This window comes from Xiphias gladius, chromosome 19 (genome assembly GCF_016859285.1).
Source record: "Xiphias gladius isolate SHS-SW01 ecotype Sanya breed wild chromosome 19, ASM1685928v1, whole genome shotgun sequence".
Taxonomy (NCBI): domain Eukaryota; kingdom Metazoa; phylum Chordata; class Actinopteri; order Istiophoriformes; family Xiphiidae; genus Xiphias; species Xiphias gladius.
Window position 1 is genome coordinate 11,339,106 of NC_053418.1, and position 16,066 is coordinate 11,355,171.

Consider the following 16,066-nt stretch of genomic DNA (forward strand, 5'->3'; position numbering starts at 1 on the left):
CACGAGTGAACAAACAAATCAACAGTGTAATTTTGACAGTAATGGAGGAAAGCGATTATATGCAACAGTCATAATTTTGTTAAATTCTGACCAAGACAGAGATACTGTATGTTATGCATGCACGAGGAAAAGGAACTTCCCATTTAACATCAGTGCGATCATACAGTGTGTTTTGTCAAAATTGATCTCAGTGACTTCAAGATGTTACTGCCGTTGGTATAATAACTTGAACCTTTAAATCAGTTGTAAACCACCTGGACAGATTTCGAAACAGATCGAAACTCGATGCCTTTCTCCTTGTAGTTCGTACAGAGCAAATAATTAAATGGATGGTCAAATGTTTCATTGGGTTAAGTAGTGTGCATGTTCAATGGGAGATAAAGGAAAATGATGATGAAGAGGGGGCTAGGAACTTATCAGCGGTGTGGAGTTTCCTCCTCCTCCTCCACTGTCTGACCGACAGTGTTCTGAATAGTTCAGTATTTAAAAAGCCAGAAAATCCAGCCAGAAATCACAAGTATGTAATATCACATGTCAGTATTACAGATTTACAGTGCAACTACAGACCACATAGAATCAGCACCATAATATTAAAGAGTCAGTATAATGGGTATTGGAAAGTCTCTCATGGTTCAAATCCCAAGTACCACTGTCGGGGAAACTAATGGTGGTAAAATTCAACTAAATGTCTTGCAAAATTGTTTTAAAAAATGGTCTTAGCAGCACAGGTACAATTTTCGTTTATCTCTGTTGACACAGAAGACTTTAAGTTTGATTCCTCATCTAACTCTGCTGGGCTGGGACTCTGGGCTGTGGGCTGGCCTAAATCTTCACTCCTTTTGTTGTAGGATTTGCTCTGCAGATTTGCTTATCTTTCCATTCTTCAACTGAATAAACTAAATCAACCATTTAAACTGTACATAAGCTGCCCTCAGGCATCTGGCCATTTTTATTTTTTAACTAACTGATATGCTTTTATCCAGAATCAATTACGGTGAGATTCTGTAGTTGACGGAGTTCTGTTGTTGATGAAAATGAATTAACGTGTTTTATAAGGTTTTATGTACATCTTGTTCTGCTTTCTACAGACCTGTGGCTGTCACTTTTCCACCTCCAGCCAGAGAAGTTCACAGTTCTACTCAGATCCTACAGAGGCGGTAAAAGATATCCCTAATGGAGCTACCATTCTGGTGGGAGGTAAGATATACTTAAACAGACCCCCAAGATTGTACGATGGTCATATACACACTTCACTGACAACGCTGGCAAATTCGTACAGTTTTTAACGGAATGCAGGTTTTCTTTAATTGATTAAAAGTACCTGTTCAGCAACACACTGTATGTGGAATGAGCAAAGTGAGCTTGAACTCTGTCTGTCATGCTGGTAGATTAAGATCAACACACACAGAGCACACACAAATTCCACAGCTCTTATTTATAGTCAAGTTGAGAGTGACATTGTTAAACATTTTTCCACTGTGGTACACTTCTGTCTAAGGGGAAAAAAACAGACAAGTAGAAATCAGCTTCACTCAGTGTAATATTAGAAATGTTGACAACACTTTATACACACAGGACTGGGATTACCTGGGGCTTGATCCAATAATTACCATGTTATTGGACTTTGGGTTTCCCTGTGTGATTTTTAATAGTTGTAGATATCTCTTATTTGTTTTGTTGCCATGTCTTTAATGTACTAGGTGACAGTTCCACCTTAAATGACCATAGTTCACCCTTTTCACACTTTTTGGAATGAATCCTCGGTTACCTGCATTTTTTTCGGTAATTGTGCATTACTTTATTTTTTGTGTTCCAACTCAGGCTTTGGATTATGTGGTATCCCAGAGAATCTTATCAACAGTTTACTGAAGACCGGTGTTAAGGGTCTCACTGCAGTCAGCAACAATGCAGGGTAAGTGTGTATGTGCATACACGCATGGTTAGCACACATGCAGGTGCCAAAACTTTTTCAAGCGTAATTGTGTTGATAGAGATTGGTTTGTTTATTTACGTACTTTTGTGTTTGGATTCACATCTGAATCTGGAAATGTTGTCAGTAAAGCATAATGTATCACGTCTTGTGTCATTTCTGTTCCACCAGAAGGTGTGCATTAAAACAGTTTAATGAAAATAAAGTTCAGTCTGTGTTCTAAATTCATAGGCTGGCGACAGTGTTGTTAACCAGTCTTGATTATTCTAGAGGCCCAATTTATCACTGGATTAGAGATTAAAGTGGCAATAGGCGACCCCCTGAATGTTGGTTTTGAACCCCCTCAAGTCCCTCACCATCGAGTTAATGTCCATCCGAGGTTCACTCTTGTTCTGCCTCATTTTCTACCACTATTCCTCTTCGCCTTCTTCGCCTCCTCCGACAATGGGGCTCTTTTTCTTTTGCTGGGTAGAGTTTTCCACAGTTACTCTGGTTATTCCACTGTCCACCATTTCTGTTACCTGGGGAAAAGGTACTGATAGCTACCAGGGGAAAAAAGAAGCAGTATCCTCTTTCTGTTTTGCTTGCGCAAAGGCAGACACACCTTCTTTGTGCCGTAAATCAAGCCCTTATTTTCCAGGGAGTTTTCGTACCAGGTGGCAGACAGAATTGCATAGTGAAAGCGAGGCTTATAGGGAACCAATCTAAACACAGATGGTTTCACTATTCTATAGCCATGACGTTGTGCAATCAACATGTACTTCATAATGATAAGTTAAAGCAAAAAAACTGTCATTTGCCACTTTTAAGTATTGATGACACCTGTATTATTCCCTAATTCAAGTGATATGTCTAAAAAGAGTGATGTCAGAAAAGTTGGATTCAATTTTATTTTTTCAGTATTCGTAAAAGTAAAATAAATATGTGCTTTCCAGTTATACTATACAAACAGTTTCATGAGGTCAGCTACTTTAGTCATATGATTTAACAAAACTAAACAAGTCCTGCTTATTGTCTAAGATAAATGACAGCAGGGGCCGTCAAAAAGAGGATTCAGTGAGTGAGACTCTTCCTTGCTTCTCCCTCTCCAGCTTGTCTTTCTTTTTCTTTTTTTTGGACATGCGATGGATTCTGTCGCTTCATCTTGTTACAGACCTGCTTTAAACTCATTTTGGAGAGCCATTATTGACCTTGTCACTGTATCTTCAAACAGGCAGTGTTGACCTGGAGAGGTGCCCAAATGTTAGTTTCCGATAAGTTATCAGAGTTGCAGGCACAAGTAAAAGGTGTGTTCAGTGGTCATGTGATCATGTGATGTGTGCCTTTGCTCTCATTGGTATAGACTCTAGAATTTTTTTGAGAGGTTTACCTTTTGGGACATGGCAGTCAGTTGCTGCTGACATGAATGCGCTTTATTATGCATTCTGTTTTTTCTTGCATACTTTGATTTGTAGTATCTCAAACTACAGTTGTAGTAATTTATTCTGCTAAGCACTTGGTTTCATTGTTTTTAAGGGAATGCAAATTGCAAAAATAAATAAAGGTGACAACAGTCATTTAAGGTCACATTCCCTACAGATCTTTTAATACAAGTTATTACCAGTAAAAAGATTAATACATGGAAATAAAGAGTAGTTAGATTCTGATGTAAGACTGAAAGACTAAATTTCCTGCTAGAAAAATTGTGCAAAAAAAAAGAAGGTCTAAGGTCACTTGAACCATACTCAAGATGTAGCTGAAAACATTAGCGGAATCATTTAACCTTGTAACCGCAACTGACAACTAGAGCGTTTCACTGCAATTTTCCTGGACAGTTTACAGCATACTGTTGATGTATCTCTTGCATACTTGCAAACAGTCTTTGTCTTTCCAGTTGTCATGCTTTCTTCTGTAATTAAAACCCAGTGTGCTGCCACCCAGTAGACACTTACGTCAGTTGTTTACACAGCAATACTGAAACTTAAGCCAGTGACTAAAACCTTATCTCATCTACTCAAATAAAAACACTAAGACTGCAGTTTTAAACCAAATATTTTTTAACACATCATTCAGTTTGTTATGTTTGTTACTATCTTCCCAAATAAGTTTAGTTTTTACATGGAAAGCACTGGTATTCAAAAATATTTATCTTAAATATAGCAGTTGGTTACACTGTGGATTTTTTGTCTTTTTTATTTTGAGAAAAATGAGTAGACTGTAGAGTTGGAAGAAAAGTTTAAGACTGTGGTCCATACGAAAGTCAATTGGAATATAGTTCAATTTTCTGATCAAGATATATTTTGAAGAACTTTGATTACATCTCTAATGTTTAACATCTAGTAGCCGCTTCGCACGGTTGCACATGGATTGATATTACTAAGGTGGTTGAGTGTCAAACTTGATGACGGCTATTTTGAGTAACTTTCGGAAACTGAACACTTAGGCCTACACTAGGGATCAACTACTGTAAGTGCAGAATACACTACCTGTAGTAAAGTGAAGGCTCAACTTTGGAAAGGACGAAACTGTAGGACTGAGTTTGCACGCCAAATGCTGTGCTATGTCTATACCACAGACTGTTTGAATACATTTCTCTGTGCCAGTAGTTGTTTTAGCCTGAAAAACACTGACCTATGAAATGTGTTAATGTGCTTCAGGAGACTTTTCTCGTGGACCTTGATTTTTGTTGGATATTGATTTGTGGAACAGGTACCTGGAGTGTTCGCTTGAGTCAGGCGATTCTTCTAAACAATCATTGCTTCCCTAAATGTTTCACCCTCTGTAGGCAATACTTGTTGGGAAAGACTATAACTATTTGCAAATAGTGGTCATATTGTCTCTCTTGTGTAGTTTCTGGGCAATTATGAGCAACTTCCCACACAGAGAGAAACTTCTTACATATAAATAGTCTACATGTTTATTTAGCGGGAACTATAGTACTTTTAGTACCCTTGTACTTTCAGTTTCATTGTGAAGACTACTTTGACTGGGGCTTATAGACAGAGACAGGCGTGCATCTGGCTTATATTGCAAAAAGGGGAGGGGAACATAGAGTTGAAAGTCACACTGATGCGAGCAGGGATGCATTACACATGACTGTAAAAACTACTAGGCCTGTGTACTGTATATCCACTGTTGGTCACAGCTGAATCCTGTTTAAATTTCCTGGCTCTGTAGGGAAGAGAGCTGGAGGGTGAAAGAAGTGGTTATCTGTTGTTTAATTTTAGAGAGAAGCTTCCTAAAGCTGAAAACTCCCTTTCCTCTGCTTACTTCTTTTTGCATGTTGAATTTTCGAATGTATTATTGATCCTCCTCAGTAAAACTTGCCAAGTAATGCTTGTAGTTTCAGCGCCTTGATTTTACACTGAATATGTATTACTTGTATTATCTCCGAATTAAGGAATAATGCATGATAATGGAAAGGCCATTCTTAATTGCTTTGAGCTATTTACAATATAAAAACAAGTTCTCTCAACACAGACAGACATTATCTAAATCTTAGTCCAGGGATTTAATACTGCAAAAAAAATATAGGGATTGTTAATATAAGAAAATAGTGTATGATGAAGTTTTGTGAATGGATGATCTCACATGAATCTGTCCGAAAAGTCAGTGGAATGTCTCTGATATTTTGGCACATTGGGAAGTTTGACTGTTGGTATGAACAAAGGAAAGTAATTCCACTTATGATGATACACTGTTTGTACAACAGACATTGCTGACCTATTTTTGGTAGCAGTGAAAGGCAAGTGTAATTTAGGTTTTGGAACCGCTGCGTGGTTGCTGTGTCATTTACACGAGTCTTGGTTGAGAGGTTTAAAAATTGGTTTAGTGAGTGAGTGAGGAGCATGACGATATCCTAAAATATCTTTATGTCACTGTGTCTCTCTACAGTTTAGAGTTTTATAACTTATATTACAGGTGGGGGTGAATTTCTTTCCTTTGATTTTATACCATTCTGGGAAACTTCTGGCTGTGGTGTCTCACCACTATTGAATGAGTGGAGGGAATCACAGCTATTTTACCCTGTAGAACACAGTGGACTCCTTTTGCACTGTAATATGAGATGGGAGGAATTTAGCTCTACACAAGAGGAGATTATTTTGCTGTGACAGAACTGTCACCCCCTCTAGCTTTATATTTACAGTATAATCAAATGCTTTAGACATTTTACACAAACAGAATAGATTCTATATAAAAGGCAGTGATATTTGTGTTCAAGGTCACTGCTGGAACTTGCTCTGATCAGTGAGCATTTAGGATTTAGCTGGGAGAGGTCGCTTTTTGATTCTACATTGAAGGGCACCATAGTCTATCCACTTGATGTCATTTTAAAGTTGACAAGGTTTTATTCCTCAGACACACATGCTTTACATACACACTAGTTCCATAGAAAGGTCACAAAACATTTGTTAAAAATGCTTACACACATGTGATATAACATAAGTGGTGTGTGCGTAACAGGGTACTCACCACAGTCATCTGTTTTTGGTATTTTGAGCGTACATGGCCTAGATATCTTGTCAGCTGACCTGAAATTACAGTTAAGGACAAAGCAGTAGTTCCTTACTCTCAGCTTCTCAGGATACAGAAATGAGGGAGAACTCCCTCTCTGTAAAGCTCAGCTTTCCTCTTGTTTCTGGTTAGTAGGAGCAGATTAAGCAGCAATAGAGAGAGTATATTTTTGGACACTTGCTTTTACATTAACATACAGCAAGCAGGATTTTAAAAAATATTTTTAGCATTAAAAAAAAAAGTAGGATGGAAATTGAAATTGATGTGATATGAGTACACTGTGTTGTAATCAGACAGCGTGGGAAATGCTACATGAGATGTTTGATAGAATTTTACTTTTTAAGACAATACCCTGTTTAAAACAGATTAACGTGTTGTTAAGTTTTTATGAAGACTATGCCTTCATAGGTTAATGACTGACCAGCCACAGAAAGTCAGACCTCACATAGCTGCCTGCCCATTTCCTGAGTATTTCAACAACTCTAATAAAACAATAACATCCTTTGGTCACTAAAAGTAAGGAAAGGAGTACTCACAGTACTGTGTTTAGGAATGTGTTTTACTTGTGGTGAAATCATGATGGTTTGTCCAGGGTTTGATGGTCTAAATGTGTGATATCCTATAGTACCTTGTCGAGCAGATTTAACCCAGACTTGAGCCCAATATGAGTGTCACAGCTTTATTGAAGTGGTCTTTTTTTTTTTTTTTTTTTTCTTCTTTTAAATCAGTCTGTGCAGTGTACACATCTCTGTGAGCATCCCTGTGTTGGTAAACAGAGAGAATCTCACAAATGACTGTCTCAGTGGCTACTCCAGGCTCTACAGCAGTGTTTGGTCTCATGAGCGTTCATTATGGGTGTAGATAGGCGACAATTAGTCTGTGCTTTGCCTGTCTTTAAGATCAAAAAGAGGAGTCGTCTCAGTTGGTTTGGCTTAGTTACCACCTTGGATAATGTTGTGCGGATTTATGGTAATGTTCGCACTCAAAGAGCAGGGACAAATGAGACTTGAGCAGTGGAGGGAATATAACAGAAAAGTATCTGCCTCCCTTGGAGTTTTTTGTGTGTGGGTTTTTTTTTTTTTTTTAAATTTATTTATTTTTTAAATGTATTTATTTACTTTTTTTAATCAACATTAAATCACAGTTCCCAAAATAATTGATTGCATAAGTATTTGCACCTTTTAAGACAGTTTTTAGTAGAGGCACCTATGGCAGCCTTGAGTTTATGTGTCACTCTTTGCACATCTTGACACTACACTTTTTCCTCATTCTGCTATGCAAAACTGTTCTAGCTCTGTCAAGTTGCATGGAGACTACGAGTGAGGAGCATAGCATACACGTATAATGTAGACATTAAACTTGCGAAATCTGTATAGACGAGCCTTACTTTGATTCTTTTGATTCTTTTCCTTTTCCTTTAAACTTTTTTGTGATACATGTCTTTCTAAGTAAATGATGAAAATTGTAGCATAAAGCCCCATTTCTCTGTCTTGGTATTATCAATATACTGAAGCCTAATTGACCCGCTTTAAAAGTCAGTAATACTGTATGTCTGTTTTCATTAGAGTGGATAACTTTGGCCTGGGCCTGCTGCTCCACTCTAAGCAGATCAAGAGGATGATTTCCTCATATGTTGGAGAGAATGCAGAGTTTGAGCGACAGTATTTGACCGGGGAGTTGGAAGTGGAACTAACACCACAGGTTGGTCACAAAACATACGGAGAGGCTTATACATGAATTTTCATGCCAATAAAAAAAAAACAAATGATACCCACATCATGAAAACACACATTCACTAACCAAATTCACTTAAGAAGTCCTGATTTGTTCAATTCCAGCATCCAAATGATCTGACTTCAAATTCTATATGTTACATACTTGACAGAGACAAAGGCATGGAGTTGACATTTATCTGTTGTACTCATCTCTAAATCTTTCACCTTTTTCTCCAAAGGGCACTCTTGCCGAGAGGATCAGGGCGGGGGGTGCTGGGATTCCAGCCTTCTTCACAGCCACTGGCTATGGCACACTGATCCAAGAGGGAGGCTCTCCCATCAAGTACAACAAAGATGGCAGCATTGCCATTGCCAGTGAGAAGAGAGAGGTGAGAATGTTGTTGAAAGTTTTGTTTGCTTGGGATGACTTCAGAAATTTTTCCAGACCTGTTGTCACTTTACCTGCTAGTTTGTTTGATGGCTTGAGAGCTGCGGTCAAGCTTGGACGTAGGATGTAGGATGTAGGATGTAAAAGTGGTCTTGGATCCACCTCATACTGGGGGTCTGGAGTTTGCTTCCTAAGAGCTTGGTTGTGGTCCATTGTAATTCTCAGCAGAAGTAAAAGCCAACTTCTCTGTACAGTGGAAGATACATAAATGATGGATTGAACGATTCACATTAATGACATTCATGTATCAGTATCAGCTTTACATTAAAAAAAAACACACTTCAGTAGTACTGGCCACTGCAAAGAGTTCACGTTCATAATGTGAATGTATGCACTGAGAACATGGTACAAAACTCATGTCTGGAGAAAGTCTGAATTTGTTATGAATGATTTTAGAAGAAAATTACAACTTGTTTGACTGGTTGTACTAGCAAGCCCAAAGTAACTGCATTTGCATAATGAGAGAAACATCGGAAGTTGTACATGTTTACAAAAATAATGCTTTTCACAGCCACATAGAAGGCTGATGTGTTTCCATGTATTGTGCTATGGATTTTCTTGTGTGCAGTAATGACTAATCTACGTCTGGACTCAAGTATGTGGGCCAAATCTGAAAATGAAAACAGGTCACCATCTTCAGCCTTGACTGTATTCAGTGGCACTGACTCCTTGAACTGTGTTGTCATTGAGCGCAGGTGCAGGAGTTCAATGGCAGGCACTACATCATGGAAAAGGCCATCACTGGAGACTTTGCATTGATCAAGGCTTGGAAGGCTGACAAGGCTGGGAACATCATTTTCAGGTAACAGTTGAATTCACAATGCTGGTAAAGAGTTTTGATCATGTTCACTGAACAGGAATATCTGTACCAATCACACGTCATTAGAACAGACATGTTGTATTATGCTAATGCCACTATTATCTTGTAAAAGATTCAGGTTCTTCCTGCCTCAAAGTGTATTAGACTTGTGTAAATCACCTTGCTTGTGTTTGCACAACCATCAGCACATGCTGCTGTTGGTGTATGTGAATGATGGCAATTAATAGATGTAGTAAATTCTTTCACCACAAGAGAGTACTGTTCTACAGTAAACCACCAGCTTATATTGGCTGTTAGATATTAGATATCAACGCAAGAGTTTTTGAGTTCTTTTGGTTTAATAGCACATCTTACTTGCTCCTCTCTGTTAGGAAAACAGCCAGGAACTTCAATCAGCCCATGTGCAAGGCAGCCAAAACCACCATAGTTGAGGTATGCATTTCCAAAAACAAAATCAAGTGCTTTTAATGTCTGTCTATAACATGTCTTTTCACACATATCTATCAGTGGGGTCATCATCTCAAAACCTAGGCTCCAGCTCTCCTTTAATGGTTTTCATCCATTATGTAGACTTTCATTTTCTCGGTATTTAGCTATTCTGGTTCCCAAATAGCTGAAATAGACCCCATATAAAATATAAATAATATAAAAATCAACACTCAACCACAATAACAGCTGAAATTTGAGAACACATATCTGTATATCATGATATAAACATCCTAAATTAAAACTATTCTTATGACTGATAACTGATCTGGAATGAATTTGTTTCAACCAACTAAAATGGTCCTGCGACCTACATCTACAAATACCCTGTGGAAAAAAATATTTCAAAGATATTTAACTGTAAACCCTGGAAGAAAATAGGGTAAGGAAAACAGCCATTTGAGATTTAAACCCAAGCATAGACTAAACGTCTTGTAGCTGGTAGAGCAACCAAACATAGTCATCGTGTCAAACAGATGCTGTCTAACCACCCTCAAAGGACACAAGGGAAAAAGAGGCTTTTTCCTTTGTTTGTAACACTCACGGTCCGGAACAGAGATGTGGGACAGGCCTCTTACAGGTAAAAGGCCAGTTGTTGTATGATTGTGGGCTCAAATTGGGAATAGTTTATATTCCTCTTAATATTATTTTTAGACCCTGATATTATTTATAGACTAGTAGTTTTAAAATCTTAATCTCCATCTGTATGGCCAAAGAAGGGGCGAGCATGTCCTGCCATCTCTGGGCTGTTTGTGTCATACCTAGTTCCATTCTATCCATCTGGTTACCCACCTATCTGGCATTTGACAGTGTAGAAATGTGATAGCTCATCTCTTCCCTCTGTGTGTGTGTGTGTGTGTATGTGTGTGTCTCCATCTCCGTCTTCACCCCTCCAACACACAAACACCTTCACACCTCCCATATAGACAACGTTTGATTCAGAGAGCAGCAGGGAGAAAAACTGTGTGAGAAAGCCATAAAACACAGGCACTGTCTGAAAATAAATCTGTAGCGAAGGGTCTTTCATAAATCTAACAGAATTCCACAAAGCACATTTTAAATAATTCCACTGTGGCTGGACTTGAGATTTAGTCTGTTGTTGATTAGAAATGTCTGGGACCAAATGGGGAGAGTAAATTTTCTCACTATAGAGCTGTTGTGGAGGGTTTAAGGTCAGTTGATCACTGAAAATTGGTTTATAGCAGTATGTAGAAAAGGTATAAATTAGTGGTAAAACAACAGCATTCTGCACATGTCCCAACTGAAAGAAGCACTTTATTCAACTATATGGCATCATGCCTAATCCTGTGCATGTGTGGTGACAATTACCATGATACCAATGATGGATATCATGAATTATGGAAAATCAGTGCTGTTGTATAATAGAAATTGCCCCGTTTTTTTTTTTTTTTTTTATGTACAACAATAATGAGACTAATCGCTCTGACAGCAGTGATGCCACCAAGAAATGTGTCTGTGTGGCTTCTGCTGGAGTTGTGATGTAGCCAGTAGTGGCATGAATGATAATGTGGCTCTGCTTAGAAAGCTGCATCATGAGATGCAAGAATAATTGGTTGGATATAATATTGAACTGTCTGCTTTAGCCTTTTTGCACCAAGAGTCATCTACTAAAGGTGTTTTTGATAAGTGGAGGGGATGAAAAAGTTATTTAAAAAGGGGTCAGAAATCCAGGCTAGACTGACAAATAGTAGTGGTGTTTTTTTTTTTTTTTAAATTTCCAGGTGCATTTCTGAGATTGTTTATTTTATGGCATTTCTACTTCCATATCGTGGAGAGTAGCAGGAATGACAGGAAAGAGAGCAGGAGTGATATGAAAAGTTGAAAGTGATAGATCCCATAATATCACAAGCGTCCACCTGACATACTTATTTAACAAGGTCTGAGAAAAGTTATGAACACAAGCAGCCTCTGCAAACTCTCATAGATTCAGAAATAATTGCTTGACTTAATTATTCAAACAAGGACACAATATATAGCATTTTTTAATGGAGTACCAGACATAGGTGTGTAGCCTAAAGAAATTTTCTCATAAATGACCTATTTATGAAAATAATTAGTGTCACATCTCAATCAATCAACTCCACCCAAAACACATTCCACAACCTGGCACAGATTATCGTATTTTGTGAAAGGAAAGCTCTGCATTTGCATCTGAACTTAAATGAATCCAATTTAAATGTAATTTGATGTTCCCTGCCAGTGCTAAAACCAGACTGTGTCAAACAACTGTGTCAGTTTCAGCCGAGTCTTTGAATATTTTGCATTTCACTGCTTTTTCATGTCATGTTCTAATAGCAAATAGTGCTTTCAGACACTTGTCATCCACATGTCAACCAAATGGTTCTATCCGGTGGGGCATTTGTTGTAGGTTGTGCCGCAGTTTGACAAAGGATATCAGGATTTTCAAAAGTTGAATTGGAATTTAATACATTTCAAAACTGTCTTCCTTACATTCTCTGGTTATTAATTTGTTTTTACTTTTTAAGTATTTTATAGTATGACATGAAAAACTGAGGAGCTCTCTCTCCTCATAAATATTCATCCATTTAAATTTCCTTATATGAAATAAGAAATAAACATTGATCCTAATGAAAAATAAATATTAAATTATAATAAAGTGGTATTTCAAATGGGTATTAGGACTAACATTCAATAGGTGTGTGTTTAAGTACTCAAAATACTTTGAATCCCATTCTAGCTGTCTGGATATGCCTTTTGTTTTATGGCAGTGCGGTAACAGATGGACATTATCTATGACAAGCCAACTCATTGGTGACAATAAAGTGGTAGGACTGTATTGCAGCACCCATTAAGAACCTGTTATCCCTGATACAGAAGCAATTGCTGTCTCTGAAAATAAATATGTCATGAGGTTTCAGTCAATGCTCAGTCATAAATCTGGTGATATACTGTCAATATTGACCCTGTTGTCCTTGGTGCTGGTTAAGGAAGGGAAAGGGACAGGTGTTTTTGAGGCCATTCATTTAACTTGCAGTTCAGCTTTGCACCTCAGGCCAGTGTGCAGAAAGGTCTTAGATGAGGATGTTGCACAGTAAACTGCTTGTCTGCTTGACTAGATTTCTTTCTCTGTAGCCTTTACACAGTCAGGTAGGCTAGAATTGTTCCGAGGCAAAGCACAGGAACAATATGAGCCGCAATCAAAGGGCAAAAAATGTCAGGGCATTGTGGCTGGAGACTATACTAGGTTAAAATGAGCAAAATGAAGATGACACACCTCTTATTTTAAGTCAAAGGGCAGCAACATAGACAGCAGTTATAACCAGGCCAAAACAACTTAAGTCCTGTCTTCAAAATACTTAATTAGTTGTGAAATTAAGCCCCCTAGTCAGAGTCAAAGAAATCCATAAATCTCTTTGTCAGTATATTTCCTGACATTATTTTTATTAACTAATAGAATATCACCACATACAAGTGCGTCGAAGTGAGTTCCATAAATACTGTTGGATTTCCCCTGGACACATCACTAAAGCTGGTGCCCATTATCCTCTGGAACATTTTGTTGAGCCAACCCACTCCTCTCTAATGGTTGTTTGAATTACCTGTGCCTGAACTCTTAACTTGCAGGCTGAGATGACACAGTCTTCATTCTTTAAAAGGCACATTAAATTTAAATATTTATATACTTTGTCAGTCATCAAGTATCAATTTGAATTTGAATTTTTGAACTCCTTCACTTGATGTTCAGTGAATGTGTGTCTGTAATGCATTAAATCCCTGAGGGCCTAACAGACGTCTAGAAATGAAACCTTGTGACTCCACTTCTGACATCAGTGGCAATTCAGGGAAGCAAATTTAAATGATCTCCCAGTAGCCTATCAATAACAACGCAATTGTTGTCTGCCGGCTCCCTTTATTGCAAGAAAATCCACTCCACATCTACCATTTTCATGGATAAATTGATATTCTACTATACATTCCATCACAGTAGGTCCTTCCTACACAGTACATGTGCCATTATTAAAAGACTAATTTCAACGATAGCCATCACTAGTTCTTCATTCCCTAAGTTCATTGACCACTGGCGTATCATTGTCATCCCTGTCCCAATCGTGATACATAAATCTACATTTTTAAAAAATTTTTTTAACTGAATTTAATCTATAAGAGGCAGGAATGGTGTCAGCGAACGACACAACAAAAAAGCACATTGAAAATTACCAGATCATCACCAGCTCCTGCCATGGTTGCTAGGCAACCCAACCCGGCCATTCAATTGTTGAATGTTCCACGGTATCCAGCTGGTTTAGTTATCACAGATAACGTGAAATGCCCCAATGCATTTTGGGATACAATACAAGAGAGACTGAATAAACGCAGTGGTTTTTACTGTTGTTCGACCATCAGTCACAGTTAATGACTAAACTGTAATCTGTTACTGTGGCAATGCAATGTAGTAGTGTAGGTGTCAATGTGCGCAACAAACCAGTCATATATGAACTGAATGAATGTATCTGTAAGTGTGTTTTGTTCTTTTAACCAGGGTGGAGGTCTAATTGGATATAAATCACCTCTGTCCTCAGGGGTTTCAACATCAGCCTTAAACTGTACATTTCTGTGGAAACAAAAATAGAAAGAGAGCTATGTGCTTCAGACATATTAGCATGAACCATTTAGTCTTTTCTTTTGATACATACTGCCTTGTTTGTTCACTGCTGGAATTTCAGTTATTTATTACAGCCAACATTTTTCATACAATTTTACAGCAGTTACTCTGCCTTGTTCAGTTTTTTTGCCTTGTTCTTGACTTGAGCCCTTGACTAACTCCATTACTCAAGCTACTGTTGGCAAATAATTATAAATCCACAAATTTTCCCCATCATTTCCTGCCTAAAGAGGTTTATGAATTAGCTTGTGTCTGCATAAGATCGCAATGAATGTCATCATTTCTGTCTGTACTCTGCACAATTTGTGGGAGGGATGTTGTGGGTACAGACTTGGTCTAGGTGATTCAGTTTCCAGTCCTTTTTGGCTCATCACCACGGGGTTGCAAAATTGATTGGTAGCTTTAATTTAACAGGATTCATATTAAGTGTCAGAAGCTCACATGGCTTTGAATGCAAAGTGATTAAAAATTATTATTGTGTTATTCAGTAATGACACTTTTTTTGAACTAGTGTCTCTACAATGGCACTGCACACTACCGAGTCCTCATTTCTGACATACTATAGTATGTACTGCACCATAGTGTCACTTTTTGGACATTGAGCTGAAACCTCTCCAGAGCAAATGGTGGTAATTGCAGGCCTGGCTTGGCTACAACCACAGCAAATTGCTGTAATATCAATGGACATATGGGTATAAAAGACTGACGTCTTTTTTCCCACAGAGTGCGCACTCATCTTTATTCTTGTATGGGTAGAAAATACATCACAATGACACTGATAGCATTAATATTGTACTTACATGTCCACTAAGCAGAGACGCTCTTGAGAAGTGAGAGTATACATCAATTTATTAACTGGCAACTTTGATAGTGATGGATGTCAGTAAAATTAATTTATTGTAGCCTTGAGAGAAGCACGCACGACCAAGAGGTAAGCTCATGAATGAACTAATGAAGTATAAATAGTAAGCAAAACAATAAGATTTGGTAAAGAAATATTTCTGATATCTCAAAATTTCCCTTACCACTTACTAGCTTATTTAGAAAAATAAATCCTTGAAGATATTTTCCCCCAGCTTTTATTGTGAACAATAACAGTATCAGAGATAAAATACCAGATATTTTACATTTGTGTGTCAATTCTCTGAAAATGAATTCAGATTGTCTTTTTTTCTCTGAATTTTTTGGTAATGCACTCGTGCATAAATTTGTGCACATAATAGACATTAAATTCATATTGCCATCTGTTTAAAGTAGTTGACTGAATGTAGCTGCTCAGGTCAGGCCTTTCCTGCATTCATTCAGATATTTGAACATACGGTTTCATGTCGAGTTGAATAGATGAGCTGATTAATATTTAAAAAATAGTCTATCTTGCACATTACATTTTTAGGGACATTGATGGCAGTATTTGTCCATCTGCAATAACAATAATTGTTGCTAATGCATTGCTCCAAAATGTCTCTCCCTGAGAATTATAGAACATACTGAGCATTTTGGTCGTGTCTAATGTGAAATGGAATGTTAC

At 37.8% G+C, this 16,066-nt stretch overlaps 1 protein-coding gene across 1 annotated transcript in view; it reads left to right on the forward strand.

Annotated features, from left to right (window-relative positions):
* oxct1a (3-oxoacid CoA transferase 1a) overlaps positions 1-16,066 on the forward strand; it is a 44,999-nt gene that overhangs the window by 946 nt on the left and 27,987 nt on the right. The window contains exons 2-7 of the mRNA XM_040154410.1: positions 1,089-1,197; positions 1,822-1,912; positions 7,990-8,125; positions 8,379-8,528; positions 9,283-9,389; positions 9,779-9,839. Of these exons, the coding sequence (XP_040010344.1) occupies positions 1,089-1,197; positions 1,822-1,912; positions 7,990-8,125; positions 8,379-8,528; positions 9,283-9,389; positions 9,779-9,839 (654 nt within the window). The remainder of the gene's footprint in view (positions 1-1,088; positions 1,198-1,821; positions 1,913-7,989; positions 8,126-8,378; positions 8,529-9,282; positions 9,390-9,778; positions 9,840-16,066) is intronic.